Source organism: Myodes glareolus, chromosome 10, assembly GCF_982192425.1.
Source record: "Myodes glareolus chromosome 10, mMyoGla1.1, whole genome shotgun sequence".
NCBI classification, from domain to species: Eukaryota; Metazoa; Chordata; class Mammalia; order Rodentia; family Cricetidae; genus Myodes; species Myodes glareolus.
This window is the reverse complement of record NC_142035.1, coordinates 59,386,314-59,403,749: the sequence shown is the minus strand read 5'-3', so window position 1 is coordinate 59,403,749 and position 17,436 is coordinate 59,386,314. Positions and strand designations below refer to the sequence as shown.

Below are 17,436 nucleotides of genomic sequence, written 5' to 3'. Positions count from 1 at the left end.
TTTATTTATATGATGGATTACACTGATAGATTTGCGTATGTTGAACCAGCCCTGCATCTCTGGGATGAAGCCCACTTGATCATAATGGATAATTTTTCTAATGTATTCTTGGATTAGGTTTGCCAGTATTTTATTGAGTATTTTTGTGTCAATGTTCATGAGTGAGATTGGTCTGTAATTCTCTTTCTTGGTTGTGTCTTTGTGTGGTTTTGGTATCAGGATAACTGTAGCTTCATAAAAAGAGTTTGGCAATGATTCTTCTGTTTCTATATTGTGAAATACATTAAGGAGTATAGGTATTAGCTCTTCCTGGAAGTTCTGGTAGAATTCTGCATTGAAACCACCTGGTCCTGGACTTTTTTTGGTAGGGAGATTTTTGATAACAGCTTCTAATTCCCAGGAAACTGGGAGTCAACCTCCCTCAGGACCCAGCAATTCCACTCTTGGGAATATACCCGAGATGCCCTAACATACTACAAATGCATTTGTTCAACTATGTTCATAGCAGCACTATTTGTAATAGCCAGAACCTGGAAACAACCTAGGTGCCCCTCAATAGAAGAATGGTTAAAAAAGGTGTGGAACATATACACATTAGAGTTTTACTCAGCGGTAAAAAACAATGACATCTTGAATTTTGCATGCAAATGGATGGAAATAGAAAACGCTTTACTGAGTGAGGTAAGCCAGACCCAAAAAGAGGAACACGGTATGTATTCACTCATAAGTGGATTCTAACCATAATTAAAGGTCTTTGAGCCTATTATTCCTGATCCTAGAGAAGCTAAATAAGAAGGTGAACATGATGAAGATTATTTAGCTATCCGCCAGGAGATAGGAAATAGACAAGAGTTCCAGGTAACCTCAGGTGCATGGGGGGGGGTGGGTGGGAGGGTTGTTGGAAGGGGAGAGGGTTAGAGAGAAGGGAGTAAGGGAGGAATGGGGAAAACTTGGGGGACTGAGATGGGGGGAGGGAGGAAGGATGGATATGGGATCAGGGAAGAATATATCTCAACTAAGGGATACTTAGTTTAGGGTTTACAAGAGACTTGATTATAAATGGGATCCCAGGTCCAAGGAGAGATCCCCAGATTGTTCTCTGGACAGAGGAGAGGGTGCCTGAACCGGCCTTGGCCTATAACCATACTGATGAAGATTTTGCTTATCACCATAGATCCTTCATCTGACGATGGATGGCGATACAGACGGAAACCCACATTGGAGCACCGGACTGAGCCCCCCCCCCCATGGTCCAAATGAGGAGCAGAAGGAGGAAGAACATGAAAAAAAAAAACTCAGGACCACGAGGGGTGTGATCACTCACTGATACAAGGGGACTGATCTAATGAGAAGTTCACCAAGGCCAGTTGGACTGGGACTGAACGAGCACGTGATCCAACCAGATTTTCTGAATGTGGCCGGATTCTCTGAATGTGGCTGGCCCGGAGCCTTTCTGATAAGCCATTGACAATGACACTGGGACTTGTTTCCTCTGCATATACTGGATTTTTGGGATCCAGTCTGTTTGGATACTCACCTTCCTGGACCTGGAGGGAGGGGGGAGGAACTTGAACTTCCCACAGGGCAGGAAACCCTGACTGCTCTTAGGGATGGAGAGGGAGGAGGAGGGGGAGAGGGGAGTGGGAGGGTGTTGGGAGGAGGGGCAGAAATGGAAACTTTCATAATTTAATAAACTTTGAAAAAAAAAAAAAAGATGAACCTTTGAAAGAAGCCAAAATGTAAGGGCACACACTGTATGGTTTCGAGTTTTATGAAGTATTTGGCAAATATTTTCTATAGAAAGCAGATTTGGGGGCTGGAGACATGGCTCAGTGGCTAAAAGCACTGACTGATCTTCCAGAGGACCCTGGTTCAATTCCCAGGACCCCAATAGCTCTAATCTGTCTGTAACCCCAATTCCTGGGCTTCTGACACCCTCACACAGACATACATACAGGGAAAACATCAATGAAACAGGATTTCTCTGTGTAGCCCTGGCTATCCTAAAATTCACTCTGTAGACCAGGCTGGCCTCAAACTCAGAGATCCACCCGTCTTTGCCTCATGAGTGCTGGGATTAAAGGTGTCTAACAAGGCCTCTCAGATTGGACATATAGTTTAAGGGTAGGGTGAAGACAGTAGGGATGAGAGCAGGGACAGCCACACAACACTGACTGTACTTATTTAACATGTATGTGAACATGCATATGTGCATGTGTACATACTCATGTATCAGAGAACACAGGCAGAAGTCAAAGAACAACATGCAGAATTTGGTGCTCTCCCCTGCCATCTGGTTCTGGCGATTGTATTTAGGTCTCCATGTTTGGTGGCAGCGGCTCCACTGCTTGAGCCATCCTACAACCCTGAACAAGGTACTTTTTGTATGAATGTTTGACTTTTTCAGATCGAGTCTTGCTATGTAGTCCTGGCTGGCCTGGAATGTGCAACTAAGATCAGGGTGGCTTTCAATTTGTGGCAATCCTTCTGTCTCAACCTCCTGAGTACTGAGAGGACAAGTACATACCACTCTCTTGGTAAAATGGTAAATTTTTATGGTATGTATTTTTTGTTGATTTTTATTGATCTCTACATTTTTCTCTGCTTCCCTCTCTGCCTCTCCACATCCCCTTAGTCCCCATGCTCCCAATTTACTCAGGAGATCTTATCTTTTTCTACTCCCCATGTAAATTAGATCTATGCAAGTCTCTATTAGTGTCCTCATTGTTGTCTAAATTCTCTGGGATTGTGGTTTGTAGGCTAGTTTTCTTTGCTTTATCTTTAAAACCCACTTATGAGTGAGTACAAGTGATAACTGTCTTTGGTATGTATTTTATAATACAAAAAAATGGAATCTAAAATCCAATAGGGGACACTTAAGACATGGCCCACAGATTCTATTTTACCACCCCTACACTAGTGCTAAAATGAAATTCAAGATGGACAGTGGTGATGCACGCCTTGGAAGGCAGCAGATCTGAGTTCAAGGTCTATAGAGCAAGTTTCAGGGCTACAGAGAACCCTGAAGCAATCTTACCCTCTCCAAATTTTAATAAACAAACAAGATGGAAATTGGATATGCACGTGAAAGCTTAGCTTTACAAATTAAAGCAAAGAAAAGATATGAAGATTTAAAGTAATCCCACACTGCCATCTTTTGGCCAGAGGAGAAGCAACACAAAACCCCAGTGTCTGGGTAGAAATTAAAGACTTTTCGACATGTATCTAGCCATAAATTTAAAAGAAGACAAGTCAAAAACTCATTTCCATTTTTCATATGCCCAACAATTCATGAAAAAATTCCAATCAAGCCAATCTCATGTTCATAGGGGGCTGAAAATGAGTATGAAAATTAAGAGTTACTTTTCTGATATCTTCTATTTTGGATTTTATATGTGGGTATTTATTGCATGTATATCCATGGACCACACGCATGCAGTGCCTGCAAAGTCCTGAAGAGGGTGTTAGATTTCATGAGAATGGAGTTAAGACAATTGTGAACTTCCGTGTAATCAATTCTGGGTCCTCTGGTAGAGCACCCAGAGCTTTTAGCCACTGAATCATCTTCTCCAGGCCCGATATCCTTTTAAAACACTTTCTACATGCCAGATGGTGGTGTTGCACACCTTGGATCCCAGTACTTGGGAGGGAGATATCTCTGTGAGTTCGAGGTCATCTTGGTCTACCTACAAAGCTAATTCCAGGACAGCCAAGGTTACACAAAGAAACCCTGTCTTGAAAATAAATTAAAAAAAAAATTTAAAAAAAAACTGTCTACATCAACAATTCAGTAGCAAGGACCACAGCCATAAACTGCTCAATGGTAAGAAATCCCAGTTATGTTCATCTAGCTTACAAAGACTAAAGACAGAAAAATATCTTATTTCCGTCCTTATTTACTCCATTATTACTCCCTAAAGTAATGTACGGAGTCCATCAAAATAATGAAGGACCCAAATCAGAGATATTATTTGTTTATTCATAATCCACAAAAGTCCTTATTACTATGCAACTTCATGTTCATGCATCCTTTTAGAGACAGAACATAGCTAATTCATTACCCGCCCATTCAAACTACAAATAATATAACTAATCCTGCTCATTTTTTCTATATTCCTTCCATATTACACACACACACACACACACACACACACACACACACAGTTTTGTTTTTTGTTTTGGGGAGAGGGGTTTTGAGAAAGGGTCTCATGTAGCCCAGGTTAGTCATGATGAATTCTCTATGCAGCCAAGGCCAGCCTTGAATTCCTGATCTTCCTACTATGCCTCACATGTATTATTCACACGAAATTAGAGGTCTGAGCCACCATGTTCAGCACAAAAACTATTTACACTGTGTCTATGTCACACTAACCTTTTGCAACAACCTCTTCATTTTCTTTAAGACAGTTTCATGCTGGCCTAAACCCGGCTCTATATCTGAGGATGATCTGCTTTAATCCTTCTGCTCCTATCTTCCATGTGCTGAGATCACTGGTTTGGCTACCACTACCATCAGTTTGGTTTTCACAGGGTTTCTCTCTAGCCTTGGCGCCTGTCCTGGAACTAGCTCTTGTAGACCAGGCTGACCTCGAACTCACAGAGATCCACCTGCCTCTGTCTCCCTTGTGCTGGGATTAAAGGCATGCAGCACCACTGCCCAGGTACACCACCACCAGTTTTATGCAATGCTGTGGGTCCAATCTGTGGCTTCATTTCAATTGAACAACATCCCTGGCTCAGTCAATCTCAATTTTTCCTCTCTGAATTAGTTAAATCAATATTCATATTATAAGCTGGATCAAGACTAACTTTAAAGTTATTGAGAAATATGAATTATTATAAATAGGTTACAATACAATATAAAATTTGCCAAAATCTACTTTGAAACAGGATAGATATTTTCTATCATCTTAACAGACCATCAATTAATATAGAAAAATGGCACAAATAACTTCTATTAGATTGAATTTCTCATCTATTTAGTATAAAGGTTTATAAGCTTGTTACTTTCCTAAATCACATTTCTAAGAAATAAACATAAGGAGGCTGGAGATAAAGACTCACACTCGTAGGACCTGGAAGGTTAAGGCAAGAAGATCAGGAGTTCAAAGTCATTCACAGCAACATAACAAGATCAAAGTCAGTCCAGCTATACCAGACCATATCTTAACAAAATCAAAAGAATAAGCCAGGTGTGAAGGTGTGCCTATAATCCCAGCAGCTAGGAGCTGTGGCATGCTAACTGTCTACCCACAAGTTCAAAGCCAGCCTGGACTACATAGTGGGGTTTAAAAAGACAGCCTGAAGTACTGGCAGTAGAGTATGACTCTGTCTCTAAAAAACAAAAGAAAACCAAAAATAAAACATATAAAACCAATAAATAAGATATAAAGGACTGGGGCGGTATTTCAATTCGAATGGATTGTCTAGCACGTGACTGATTCCAACACTTCATAAACCTTGTACGGTAGCATACACTCATAAAATACTGGATACATAACACATTCGAGGACAGTGTATGACACATAAGACTGTATCAAAACAAACATAAAGGGGCCAAAAAGATGGCTCCTAAGTTTGATTCCCAGCACATACATCAGGCAGCTCATAAGCCCCTGTAATTCTAGCTCTAGAAGATCCAACACATTTCTTTGTACATACCCAGAGCTATGACAGTTTAAAAAGAAAAAATAAAAGAGCCAGGGGCACTGGCACACACCTTTAATGCTAACAATCAAAAGGCAAAGAGGGAACCACATGTGAGAAAAATGCCTCCATAAGACTGGCCAGGAGACCAGGTATGGCAGCACACACCTTTAATCCCAGCATTATGGAAGCAGGGAGCAGTGGATCTCTGTGAGTTCAAAGTCAACCTGGTCTACATAGAGAGATCCATGACAGCCAAGGCTACATATAGAGACTCTGTTTCAAAAAATGAAAAAGTTGGCTTGTAAGTAAGTCTGTAAGGCATTGTCTTGATTGATGTGGGAGGTCCCATCCCACAGGAGGTGGTGCCACACCTGGGCAGGTGGTACTGAGTGAAAGCAAGCTGAATAAGTCATGGGGAGCAGGCCACTCATAGGGAGCAAGCAGCACTTTCCAACGCCTCTGTTTCAGCTCCTGCCTTCAGGTTCCTGCCTGCTTGAGTTGCTGTTCAGAATTACTTGAATGAAGGAATACAAGCTGCGAGCTGAAATAAACCCTTTTCTCCCTATGTTGCTTTAGTCACAGTGTTTATTACAACAACAGAATCAAAAACAATTAGTAAGGCAGCAAAAGAAGGGTCAGAAACCTTATCTTAAAGAACAAGAGCTTCTTTACCTTAAATTTAGGAACAAATCTTGTAAACTCCTGGTGCCAATTATTAAGTGTAGAAGCAGGTGAAATTATTAAGAAAGGTCCCCAAATGTTTTCTCTCTGCAACAGAAAACTGGGTCAGTCAGCTATAGGAAAACCAAAGATATTCAAACCCAAATAATCAGTGACATGAGAAATTTAAAAATAGGAAACAAAGTAACAAGAGAAATCGCGCCTATCTCCCAAGTGTCCACACAAACATATTCAATAAGAAGCAATGTTAGTTGAGGCCAGCCTGACCTACAGAGCTATTTCCAAGACAGACAGGGCTACACTGGAAAACACAATCTTGAGAAACCAAAATAAATACACAAATAAATAAGAAAACAGAAAAGAAGAAGCATTAGTATAATAAGAGCACAAAGAGATAAAGTACTAAGCAATGACTCTCTTGTGATTTCTAGGCTATATTTTTTTTCATAAAACATGTATGATGTATGGACTAGCTTTTATTATTTTCTACTATGTTAGCATAATATCACTGTTAGTTAATTAGAAGAGGATTAATCTTTTTCAATGTATGTTATTACACATTTCCCATTTAATTTTTATAAGATTCCTGTACGGTATATATAACCTGTGATTCAATAAAGGTAGAAAACGAGGTCTTAGAGATTTAAAGTGAAATCACTTCAAAAAAGGTTAAGTGGGTGCCTACATGACAAAGCTAGAAAGAGCAGTGCTGAGATGGGAATCCAGTGCCAGTTCTTGCAATCTAACGTCTTTGCCACTACACTGTAGCTCTTAAAAGGAAGCGAGAGATAAGAATTCTAGTTATACTTGCTCAAACATCATCCTGACCCCATTGAGAACGAATGTTATTCCATTCTGTCCATTACAAAAGGCCTTCAGATAGAGCAACAAGTTCTGTTATTTTGATATGCTACAAAGCATAACACTGCTTTTAAGTGGCTCACTGTTGATAGAAAATGAACCTAAATTCAGGAGAGGAAGATGATTGACAATTCCATCTACTCACCTCAGCGAGATGGGCCAGGAGGGCAATGCTCTGTACAGTTTTACCAAGACCCATTTCATCAGCAAGAATTCCATTAATACCCTGGAAGACACGGAGAAAGAGATAGACGGTCATTACCTGATCGCAGCGCATAGGATTCATTCTATTCGGTGCCAAAAGATCTAACAAAGACGGTGGAACAGATCAAGTAAGAGTGACTGGAGATACTCAGAACCAAGACTATGAATCAGTACTGCAATGGCTTCTTTTGACAACATTACATTTATATGTGTGACTCATGATATATTAGAACAAGACTAAGGCCAGGTCTTTACCTAATCTAGTCCACATCAAGCAAATAATGAGGCTTACCAAGACTACCTAAGGCATGCTATATACAGGATACAAACACAATCTCCAAGCCAGAAATACAGAGAAACCCTTCAGACTCTTGCATAAAGCTGAAATTTTGGGACTGGAGAGATGGCTCGGTGCTTAAGAGCACTTGCTGCTCTTGGAGAGGACTCAACTTCAGTTTCTAGCACACACATGGCTCACAACCAGTTCTAGGGGATTAGATTCCCGCTTTTGACCTCCATAGGCACTGTATGCCTGTGCTGTACTTACATATAATAAAGGTAAACATTTATACACACAAAATATAAACAAGTAAATCTAAACAAACAAACAAACGAAAAATCCATAAAGGTGAACTCACTTCACAATTACATTAATCAAAAGAAAACTCAATAGTAAAGTAAAAAAAATAGGTTTGACATGTTTCTAAAATTTACCTGTTCATAGAGATTGGCTAACCAGTTCATGCCTTTCAGCTGGTAACCTTTCAATTTGCCATTGAAAATAGTGGGTTGTGGAATATCTTCACCAGCCCGGATGGATGGATTTGCAAGGCTGTAACTCTCCCCAAACCCAGAGCCGGACTTGTCTGCTGCCCTAAGGGCAGCTGCCCGACTTTCTTTTGCATCTTCATCAAATGACCTTGTCTGGAAAATAAAAAGTCAAGAAAAATATATGAATAAAAAAATTTAAACACGAGCTGGAGAAATGGCTGAGGGGTTAAGAGCACTGACGACTCTTCCAGAAAACTCCGGATCAATTCCCAGGACCCACATGCAGTTCACAACTGTCTGCAACTCCAGATCCATGGGACCAGACACGCATAGCAAAATACCAATGCACATAAAATAAAAATAAAATTTTTAAAAAAATTCATTAACATATTTTATACTAAAATAGAATAAGCTGTCTAATATCTTACTAAGTTAATGAAATATTTATATTAAAATGCTATTAGTATACTAATCTACATTAAGTTACTTGCTAATTCAAAGATTTTGTTAAATGTTTGTTGCTGTTTTGCTTTTTGAGACAAGGTTTCTCTGTGTAGCCCTGGCTGTCCTGGAACTTCCTCTGTAGCCCAGGCTACGCTGGCCTTGAACTCACAGAGATCCACCTGCCTCACCCTCCCAAGAGCTAGGACTTAAGCTATGCACCATCTTCACCCAGTTTTTTTAAAGTTTTGATGTGGGGGTTGGGCGTATAGGAGAATATGCTGATGATGATAAAGTTCATGATATACTTGAATAAAAATGTCATGAAATTCATCACTTTATACAATGAACATATCAAATAAAAATTAAAAAAGCGAAACATGCTTCAATACAAAGTTTAATTGGGGTAACTGTGTGAGGTGGTATGTATTTATTCTTTTTTTGTTTGGTCTTTTAGAGAAAGGGTCTCTCCACATGGCACTGGCTGTCCTGGAACTTACTACATAGACCAGGCTGGCTTCAAACTCAAGAGATCCTCATACCTCTGCCTCAGAGTTATGGAATTAAAGATGTGCACTACCACACCCAGCACTTGTATTTATTCTTAACCCCAGCAAAGTAACCAAAAGGCATACTACACTGCATTTTCTTTTCTTATTTCAAGACAAATGTAGCTTCTTACTAATTCTATTAAAGATCACTAGGTCCTGAAGGGCTGGAGAGATGACTCAGAGAGGACTGGCTGTGTTTGCAGAGGACCTGGGTTCAGTTCCAGACCTGTTACTCTTTTCTGACCTCTGTGAACACCAGGCATGCATGCAGTGCACGCACGCACGCACGCACGCACACACACACACACACACACACACACACATATACATACAAGCAAAACAGTCAAACATATAGAATAAAAACAAATCTTTTTTAAAAAGACTAGCTCAGGAATAGAAGAACAAATTAATACTTGACTGAAAGAAACCAGTGACTTGGTTTTCTCAAGGCATAAGACTCGTGATAGTCTTTTTCATTAAACAACCCAAGATTACTTAAGAGGAGACAAAACAACAAAACAGAGTTTGTAGCTTAACTGTAACCCTTTCAACTTGAATAATAAAAATTCTATACAACTAAGTATTTGTTATTCTGCCATCCCAAGTATTAGTACTATTCTGAAGCAGAGATGGGACTGAGGGATGGCTCAGTGGTTAACACTACTGGCTGTTCTTCAGATGACCTAGTTCAATTATCAGTACCCACACGATGGCCAATAACTATTTGTTTTTGAAGGAAAGAAAGACTTTACCCTAATGTGATCAGAGTTACACAGAAACACACACACACACACCAGGCCCAGGCATGAGTGCTAACCAATTTGTTTAACTGAAAACAATGAACTAAAGAATAAAATAAGGAAGGAAGAACATGAAAAAGAAAAACTGTGGGGCAATGCCCAGTCCTTTTCATTCTTTCTTTTTTTTCTGGGACAGGGTTCCACTCTGTATTCTTGCTTGGTGTGGAACTGATGTTATACAACAAGCTAGCCTCAAACTCATAACCTGACTCTACCTCCTGAGGGCTGGAATCACAAGGCTACCATGCCCAGTCTGTCTTCTCACTTAAAGACTTACTCGAGCTTGGTGAATATGATAAGCATTTTCAGCATTCTTCAGGGCCTGGGCTTTGAAATGGTTACTGTCTGAAAAGAGAAAACATGCAGATTACCACACTTCATCTCCCTCAAAGACAATTTATCCCACACATAAGTGGATCCCCAGTTCTTCATTATATTATCCCAAGGCTAACAAAGGACTAAGAGGGGGAAAGGCTATAAAGTCTTTTCCAGAGATAAGAAACTTGAAGCAAGGCAGGTTTAGTGGAGAACACCTTCAATTCTATCACTCAGAAGGCAGAGGCAAGCAGATTTCTGTAGTTTCCAGGTCAGCCTGGTCTACATAGTGAGTTCAAGGACAGCCAGAGCTATATAGGGAGATCCTGTCTCGAAAAAGCTATAACAAAACAAAAAATCAAAAGAATCTAGAAGTATAAAGTAGTTGTGGATGTTCCTGGTCTCCAACAGTGAAAGCCAGTACACAAAACCCACCTGCAAGTTAAGATCGAACATCTATCTCTCAAGCCTAGTGTTTTCTTTTATAAATTGATACCAAGCAAAAATAATGCAGATTTAAATGAAACAACTTAAGCAATTGAATCTATCTGTACATGTGCTAACACTCAAGATACTCACTTTCCTTCTCCCACACTTCTAGTCAACATGATCTTTATCACTATACTGTGAAAATCGTTTTACTATGTAACTGAAGATGATCTCAAACTTCTGATCTTCCTGCCTAACCCTCCAAAGTGCTGAGATCACATGATTGCACTGGCATGCCTGGTTTATGTGGTGCCGGGTATTGAACCCAGGGATTCATGAAGGCTAGACAAACATTCTACCTCTCTAAGCCTCTACTGAAAACTCTTAAGTTATTTTATAGGATTCCTTTGCAAAAACACACATACGTCCTCCTAAATAAAATAAATTTCCCTTTTCTGATCAGTATTATCTATGAATCAGAATAAAACTTTTAAGAACTGTAACACATGCAACCTTGATATGAAAAACGGAGGCTACCTGCTTCCCCTACCTTGTGACTCAGGACTCACCATAATCTTCCTGGGTGATGTTAACCATTACTCCACCACCAATGTCAATTTGTCTCTGGGTAGAACTATCTTCCAGTTTCCTTAGAATTTCTTCCTGGATTCCATCATGACCCATATCACGTTTTCGACTCATGAAATGAGCATACAACTCTGTCTGAGTGATTAGGAAGTTGAGTTTTCGCTGCTGCCTCTTGGCCTAAAGTGTGTGTCAGGGGGAAATGAAGGTAAAACATTCAAGTCATAAATTATATGTAGTCAATAGAATTTATCAAATCTTTATATAAGTCTGCATATAATTCTTTTAAAAAGTTTTTACTTCTAAAAAGGCAAATATCACTGATGAACAATACATAAGCACATAAAAAATATAAATACGAAGAAGGAAGAGGAAAGAGAGAAAGGGAGTGAAAAATGAAAAGCATGAGCAAGGATTCAGAAGAGGCTCCAAAGCTCCACTCTGAGAAAGATCAGGAGCCACACCTGAAAAAACATCATCCAATCCTCTGATTCTCATGTTTTCTGGACCCTAACTTTTCTTCTATTCATTCCAACTGTTTTATCAATGACAATACAATTCCTCATTCTCTATTTATCCCTATATATACAAAGTCTAAACTAGTTGAGAGATACCACATTCAGCAATAGTAGTGGCTAAAGTTTAAAATGGTAGCTGCAAAAATGGATGGGTCTCAGAAAATTAGGTTGGTCACTTTTCACTGTTTCTACGAATACATTCTATAATTCCAGTTCCAGGGGATCTAAAGCCCTTTTCTGGCCTCAGCATCCATATGTGTGGTGTGCAGATCTATGAAGGCAAAACAACTACTAACACAAAATATTTTTTTTTTAAGAAATCAAACTAAGTCAGGAGATGGTAGTGCATGCCTTTGATCCTAGCACTTGGGAGCAGAGGAAGGGGATCTCTAAATTCAAGACGAGCCAGGCCTGTAGCGTGAGTTCGAGGACAACCAGGGCTACACAAAGAAACCCTGTCTTGGAAAACCAAAGTAATGATTGATGACGATGATGATGAAATTAAACCAAACAAATGAAAAACGGAGAAAAGGGCCAGACATTCAGAAGTCAGAGGAAAGTCTATCTGTAAGAGTTTGAGAACATTGTGGTTTATATTACCAGTTCCAAGAAAGTTAGAGCACTGTCTCAAAGGTACAAAGCAACAAACACAATTCTTAGTGTTTTGGTAGTAAGAAGGATTTTAGAATTTGCTTTTTACTCACCTCCCGCATTTCCTCATCCAACTTCCGTTGCTCCAAAGCTTCCTTTTCTGCTCGCTTGCGGTGTTCTTTCTCCACCTTCTCATACTTCTTCCAGTAAAGAAGCATCTCCTTGGTTAGGCGGCGAGCACGGGGCAAAGTCTCCTTACAATTCTTCTGTGCTTGCAAGGCAGCTCGACGCACCTCCTTCATGCACTGGTGGGCGAGCTACAAATAGCATCGTTATTATAATAGGATCCTAATTCCAGCAACAGTTCGGCCTGGATTTTAAGCTAATGCTCCCTATATTTTTTAATATCTACAGTCCTGCTAAAGAGATAATGCCCCTGAATTAATCATTATTATATGTTGTCAGCAGAATTTATTAGATCTTTATATAAGCCTGTGTAAAATTCTTTTAAAATATTTTTACTTTTAAAAAGGTAAATATTGCTAATGAACAAAACATAAACATACAAAAAATATAAATGCAAAAGAAGGAAAAAAGAGAAGAAAGGAAGGGAATGAAAAATTAAGAGAAAAGAATACTCTAGCAAGACTAAAGTCCAGACCCCTGAGGTTAAATCTCCTAATTAAGAAACCTATTCACATCTACCACTTTAAATGAAACAAAATATACTTACTATTGTGGAACACTGTAATTTAGGCATGAAATGGCCCTTGATGTATTTATTGGCTGGAGACCCTCTTAAGAGTGGATCTGCTAATTAATGTTCCCATGTGAAAGGTGGAGAGAAATTACAAAACAGCACATGAATGAGGGAAGATGCAGCTACTGAGCTGGCTACCGAGGCAGCATTCAGGGGTGGGGTAAGCATAGGGTATGGCTTTTCGTTGTGTCCTGTCTGTAAATTGTCCATGGACCTATAAATAACTCCAATCAAACTAAATGGTGAACTTGTCCTTGGTGCTCAAACATACTTCTTCACATAATCCCCAGGAAAAGAAATACAATAATGGCAAGGACCTGAATTTTACTAAGAAGTTACAAAGTGTTATTGTCACAGTAATAATAATAAGAGCCATCACTGCTTTTTTTACGTGGTATATCTTACGTTGAGGTACTAATGCATCCTTTATTCATGAAAACCCTATGAAAGCAGTCAAGGTTACCATATCTCTATCTTATAGATGAGGAAATAGAGGGGCTGAGAGCCTAGTATGGAGAAATTGGACTAAAAATGTTACTTTGTCTGATTCTTCCATCAAACTGTTATTTTTCTCTCAGTTTTCTCACATCAACATTTTCCCTTTTGTCGCTACATTATTGTGGATGTGATGGTGTGTATTGATGCAAATGTACTATGGCACATGTGTGGACATTCCAGGACAATTGTGGGCAGTCAGCTCTTTCCTTCCACCAATGGTTCCAGGGACTGAACTCAGGCTGTCAGCCTGGGCAGCAAGTAATTTTACCCACCAAGCCATCTCTCAGCCCCCATCACTGCTTAAATAGAAAGACTGAGCACAGATCTTAAAGATTCTATGATCTGCCCAAGAACCAGAGATTGATTTAACACAAAAAGTTCAGAGAATCAGAAATATGACAAAAAACAATTTTACTTATTAAACAGAATGAGACTACCTAGAAATTCTCTTATTTGCTACCTGATTCATGATCAATAGATAACACACAATAATATTAAGAATAGGCCCAAAGAAGAACACACGCTAGTCAAAATAGAAAACAGAAAATGTTACCTTTCGGCTATTGGTGAGAAATAGGTTTCGAGCTGAAGACTTCTGCTTGTTGGCCTAGAACATTTGAAAGTAATACTTAAGATTCATTTCTAATAAGACTGTATGTAGCCTTTATTTAATTCCTGAAGGAATGAAAAATAAGATGTGAAGTACATACAAGACAAATTACTTCCAAAAGTCATCCAGAGACACTGGCATAACATGAAACTATTAAAATTGCAGGAAGAAGCTACTGTTGCAGCTGCCTTGCCTTTAGTTTAGTTTAGTTTGTGTATATATGGTACATGCATGTGTATGTGTATGAATGAGCACACGTCTGCACATGTACGTAGAGACAAGCAGTAGATGGTGGGTGCTTTCCTCTATCACCCTGCGACGTATTTTTTGAGACAGGGTCTCTCAGTGAACCTGGAACTCACAGATTCGGCTAGACTGAGTGGTCAAAGCAACCTGTCTCAGTCACCCATGTGTTAGGATTATAGGCATATGCCACGATGCTTGCTTTTGACATGGGACTATATCTCAGGTCCTTATACTACTGCAGCAAGCAGTTACCCAGTAAGAAATTTCTCTTGCCCTTAATAAAATTTGTACACTTTCAGAAAGGATTTATAAGAAATGGACTAGGGGACTGTAATAAATGCAAACCTCAACGCTACCCTGATTCATACACGTTGTTTTCCAGAGCCAATTTGTAAAGCTGAGGTATCTTTATTGAGATAGAAGAATCGTTATAAAGAACATACTAGCTCTACCTCCAACAACAGAAAACTGCTTCCACTATTACTCATATTTTTGCCATCACCCAAGCCTCATATTCAATTAAAAAAAAATTACAAGGCAAAGCTAATAAGCAGCCCACAACTCTAGCTCCAAGTTTTCCTCTTCCACTGAAAAACAATGCTTTACAAGGTATCACGGCACCTCCCTTTAATATCATCACTTAGGAGGTAAATGAATCAATCCTGTGACTTCAAGGTCACCCTGGTAACAGTAAAATTCCAGGCCATCAAGGACTGTATGGTAAAACCATGTCTCAAAAAAAGTAAAGTCAACCTGACTTTCAATCATGTCCATTTAATTAAGGAAAAGAAGAGGCAGCTCTCTGCCTTCTGAATCTTCCCCCAAGATGAACAGGGGTTTGAATGCCTGAAAGAAAGCCAAATTTGTCCTTTTTTTGGGGGGGGAGGACAGGATTTCTCTATGTAGTCCTGGCTGTTCTAGGACTCATTCTATAGACTAGGCTGACCCCCAATTCAGAGATCAACCTGCCTCTGGCTCCGAAGTGCTAGGATTAAAAGCGTGCACCACCGCACAGGCAGAAAGCCTATATTAAAGGAGTTCCACTTCATAAATTTTTTCAGTCTTTTATCAGTAAATTCCTTTTACTAACTCATGTTGCAGGTTTTTTTCTTCAAAGCCAACAATCTCAATTACTCCTACTGAAAATTAATTTATCATCAGAAGGGCATCATCTGAAACTTCCCCAAACACTAAAGCATATTTTCCCTTAACTTTCCTATCAAGAACAGCGCACACATAAATCATCTCTCAAGAAAAACTTAGGAATTGATACATGAAAAATCAGCTAACCTAACTGGGTGGTGGTGGCCCACCTCTTTAATACCAGTACTTGAAAGACAGAGGCAGGCAGATCTCTGAGTTCCAGGCCAGCCTGGTCTACAAATCAAGTTCCAAGACAACCAGGGCTACACAAAGAAACCCTGTTTTGGAAAACTAAAATATGCAAATGAGCAGTAACAATAAGTAGTTGAGATAAACTTAAAACTACTATTACCGGCAGTGGACAGAAATGTGTATGTAACCTGAAATATTACAAAAAGGAGAGCACATCGCTACTGTGATAGTCATGCAAATGCATAACCCAAATTTACCCATGCAGAAACACCGGGCCCAAGCCTATCCTCTTCAAAAACAACAATGTCACAGAAGACTCAGATGAAAAGATTTAACAACTAAATGCAACATGTAGCCCCAAATTGGATTCTGACTTGAATCAGGAGAAAACTGATGAAATGTTATAATGGACTACAAAGCAGAATTGTCAGCCAGCCTGGTAGAGCTCCTCTGTTACAACTGCACTGTGCTTTTACAGAGCGAATCTTTTTCTAGAAAAACTAAACCAACTAGGAAGGGAAGTCAAGAAAACAAGAAGCCAGGTGGTGGTGCACACCTTTAATCCCAGCACTCAGAAGGAAGAGACAGGCAGATTTCTGAGTTCAAGGCCAGCCTGGTCTACAAAGCAAGTTCCAGGACTACAGAGAGAAATGCTGTAAAAAACAAAAAAACTAACCAAACAACAACAACAAAAACTCAACAAACAAAAAGCAGCTTCGGCATATAGTTCAGTGACAGAGCAGATATACTTAATTTATATAAGACCCTAAGTATTAATTCCCAGAACCAAAACAAAAACATTAGTGATATTTACTTGAATCCTTAGAGAAGGCTCTTCCTATCAGCTTTTTTATGCAAAAACAATCACTTCTACTTCTGCAGTTAGCTATGTGAGTCTATGAATTCATACAAAGATCTCTAATCCTACTCAGCTTTCACAGTTTTCCCTTTTCCTTATTTATAACATCACTCCCTGACAGTGAGAAAGCAGCTCTCATCTGTAATATATTTTCTTTGACTGCTGAAGTGTAGTATACACATGTAATTTTAAAATTGCTAATCTGCTCACTATCCACATTACATTGTCAACTCCACTCTTTGGTTAGATGTTTTTAAAACTTTATATCTAACGCTTGTATGTGTGCAAGTACACACATGCCAAGGTGCACAAGTGGAGGTCAGAGGACAATGTGCAGGAATTGGCCTCTTCGACCATTCCAGATATCAAACTGAGGCTGACAGGTTTGGTGGTGAGAGCCTTTACTCTCTGAGCCACTCACCAGCTCTGTACACTTCTTTTTGTCTTTAGCTTTACATAATTCACTGTTTTCTTTTACTACATATTCCTTGAATATAAAACCATAAAGACACACGCTTAGTCTCCATCCCTAGAAACGTGTGTGTGTTATTTATAACATGGTAAAGACATCTGTTTGACTTGTTCCTGTTACATATGGCCCTCTTCCTCTCATCACTAATATTCACCCACTTATTGGTCAGTGGGTATTTAACTTTTTGACAATTTATTTATTTTTATTTCATGTACATTGGTATTTTGCTGTCAAGTATGTCTGTATAAGGATGTTGGATT

The 17,436-nt window shown here is 39.3% G+C and overlaps 1 protein-coding gene across 1 annotated transcript in view; it reads right to left on the bottom strand.

Moving 5' to 3' along the window:
* Ino80 (INO80 complex ATPase subunit) overlaps nucleotides 1–17,436 on the bottom strand; it is a 117,473-nt gene that overhangs the window by 77,520 nt on the left and 22,517 nt on the right. Inside the window, exons 8-14 of the mRNA XM_085696449.2 lie at nucleotides 14,208–14,261; nucleotides 12,510–12,713; nucleotides 11,272–11,467; nucleotides 10,236–10,303; nucleotides 8,110–8,319; nucleotides 7,337–7,417; nucleotides 6,322–6,417 (exon numbers count right to left, since the gene is read on the bottom strand). Coding sequence (XP_085552575.2) covers nucleotides 6,322–6,417; nucleotides 7,337–7,417; nucleotides 8,110–8,319; nucleotides 10,236–10,303; nucleotides 11,272–11,467; nucleotides 12,510–12,713; nucleotides 14,208–14,261 — 909 coding nt within the window. The remainder of the gene's footprint in view (nucleotides 1–6,321; nucleotides 6,418–7,336; nucleotides 7,418–8,109; nucleotides 8,320–10,235; nucleotides 10,304–11,271; nucleotides 11,468–12,509; nucleotides 12,714–14,207; nucleotides 14,262–17,436) is intronic.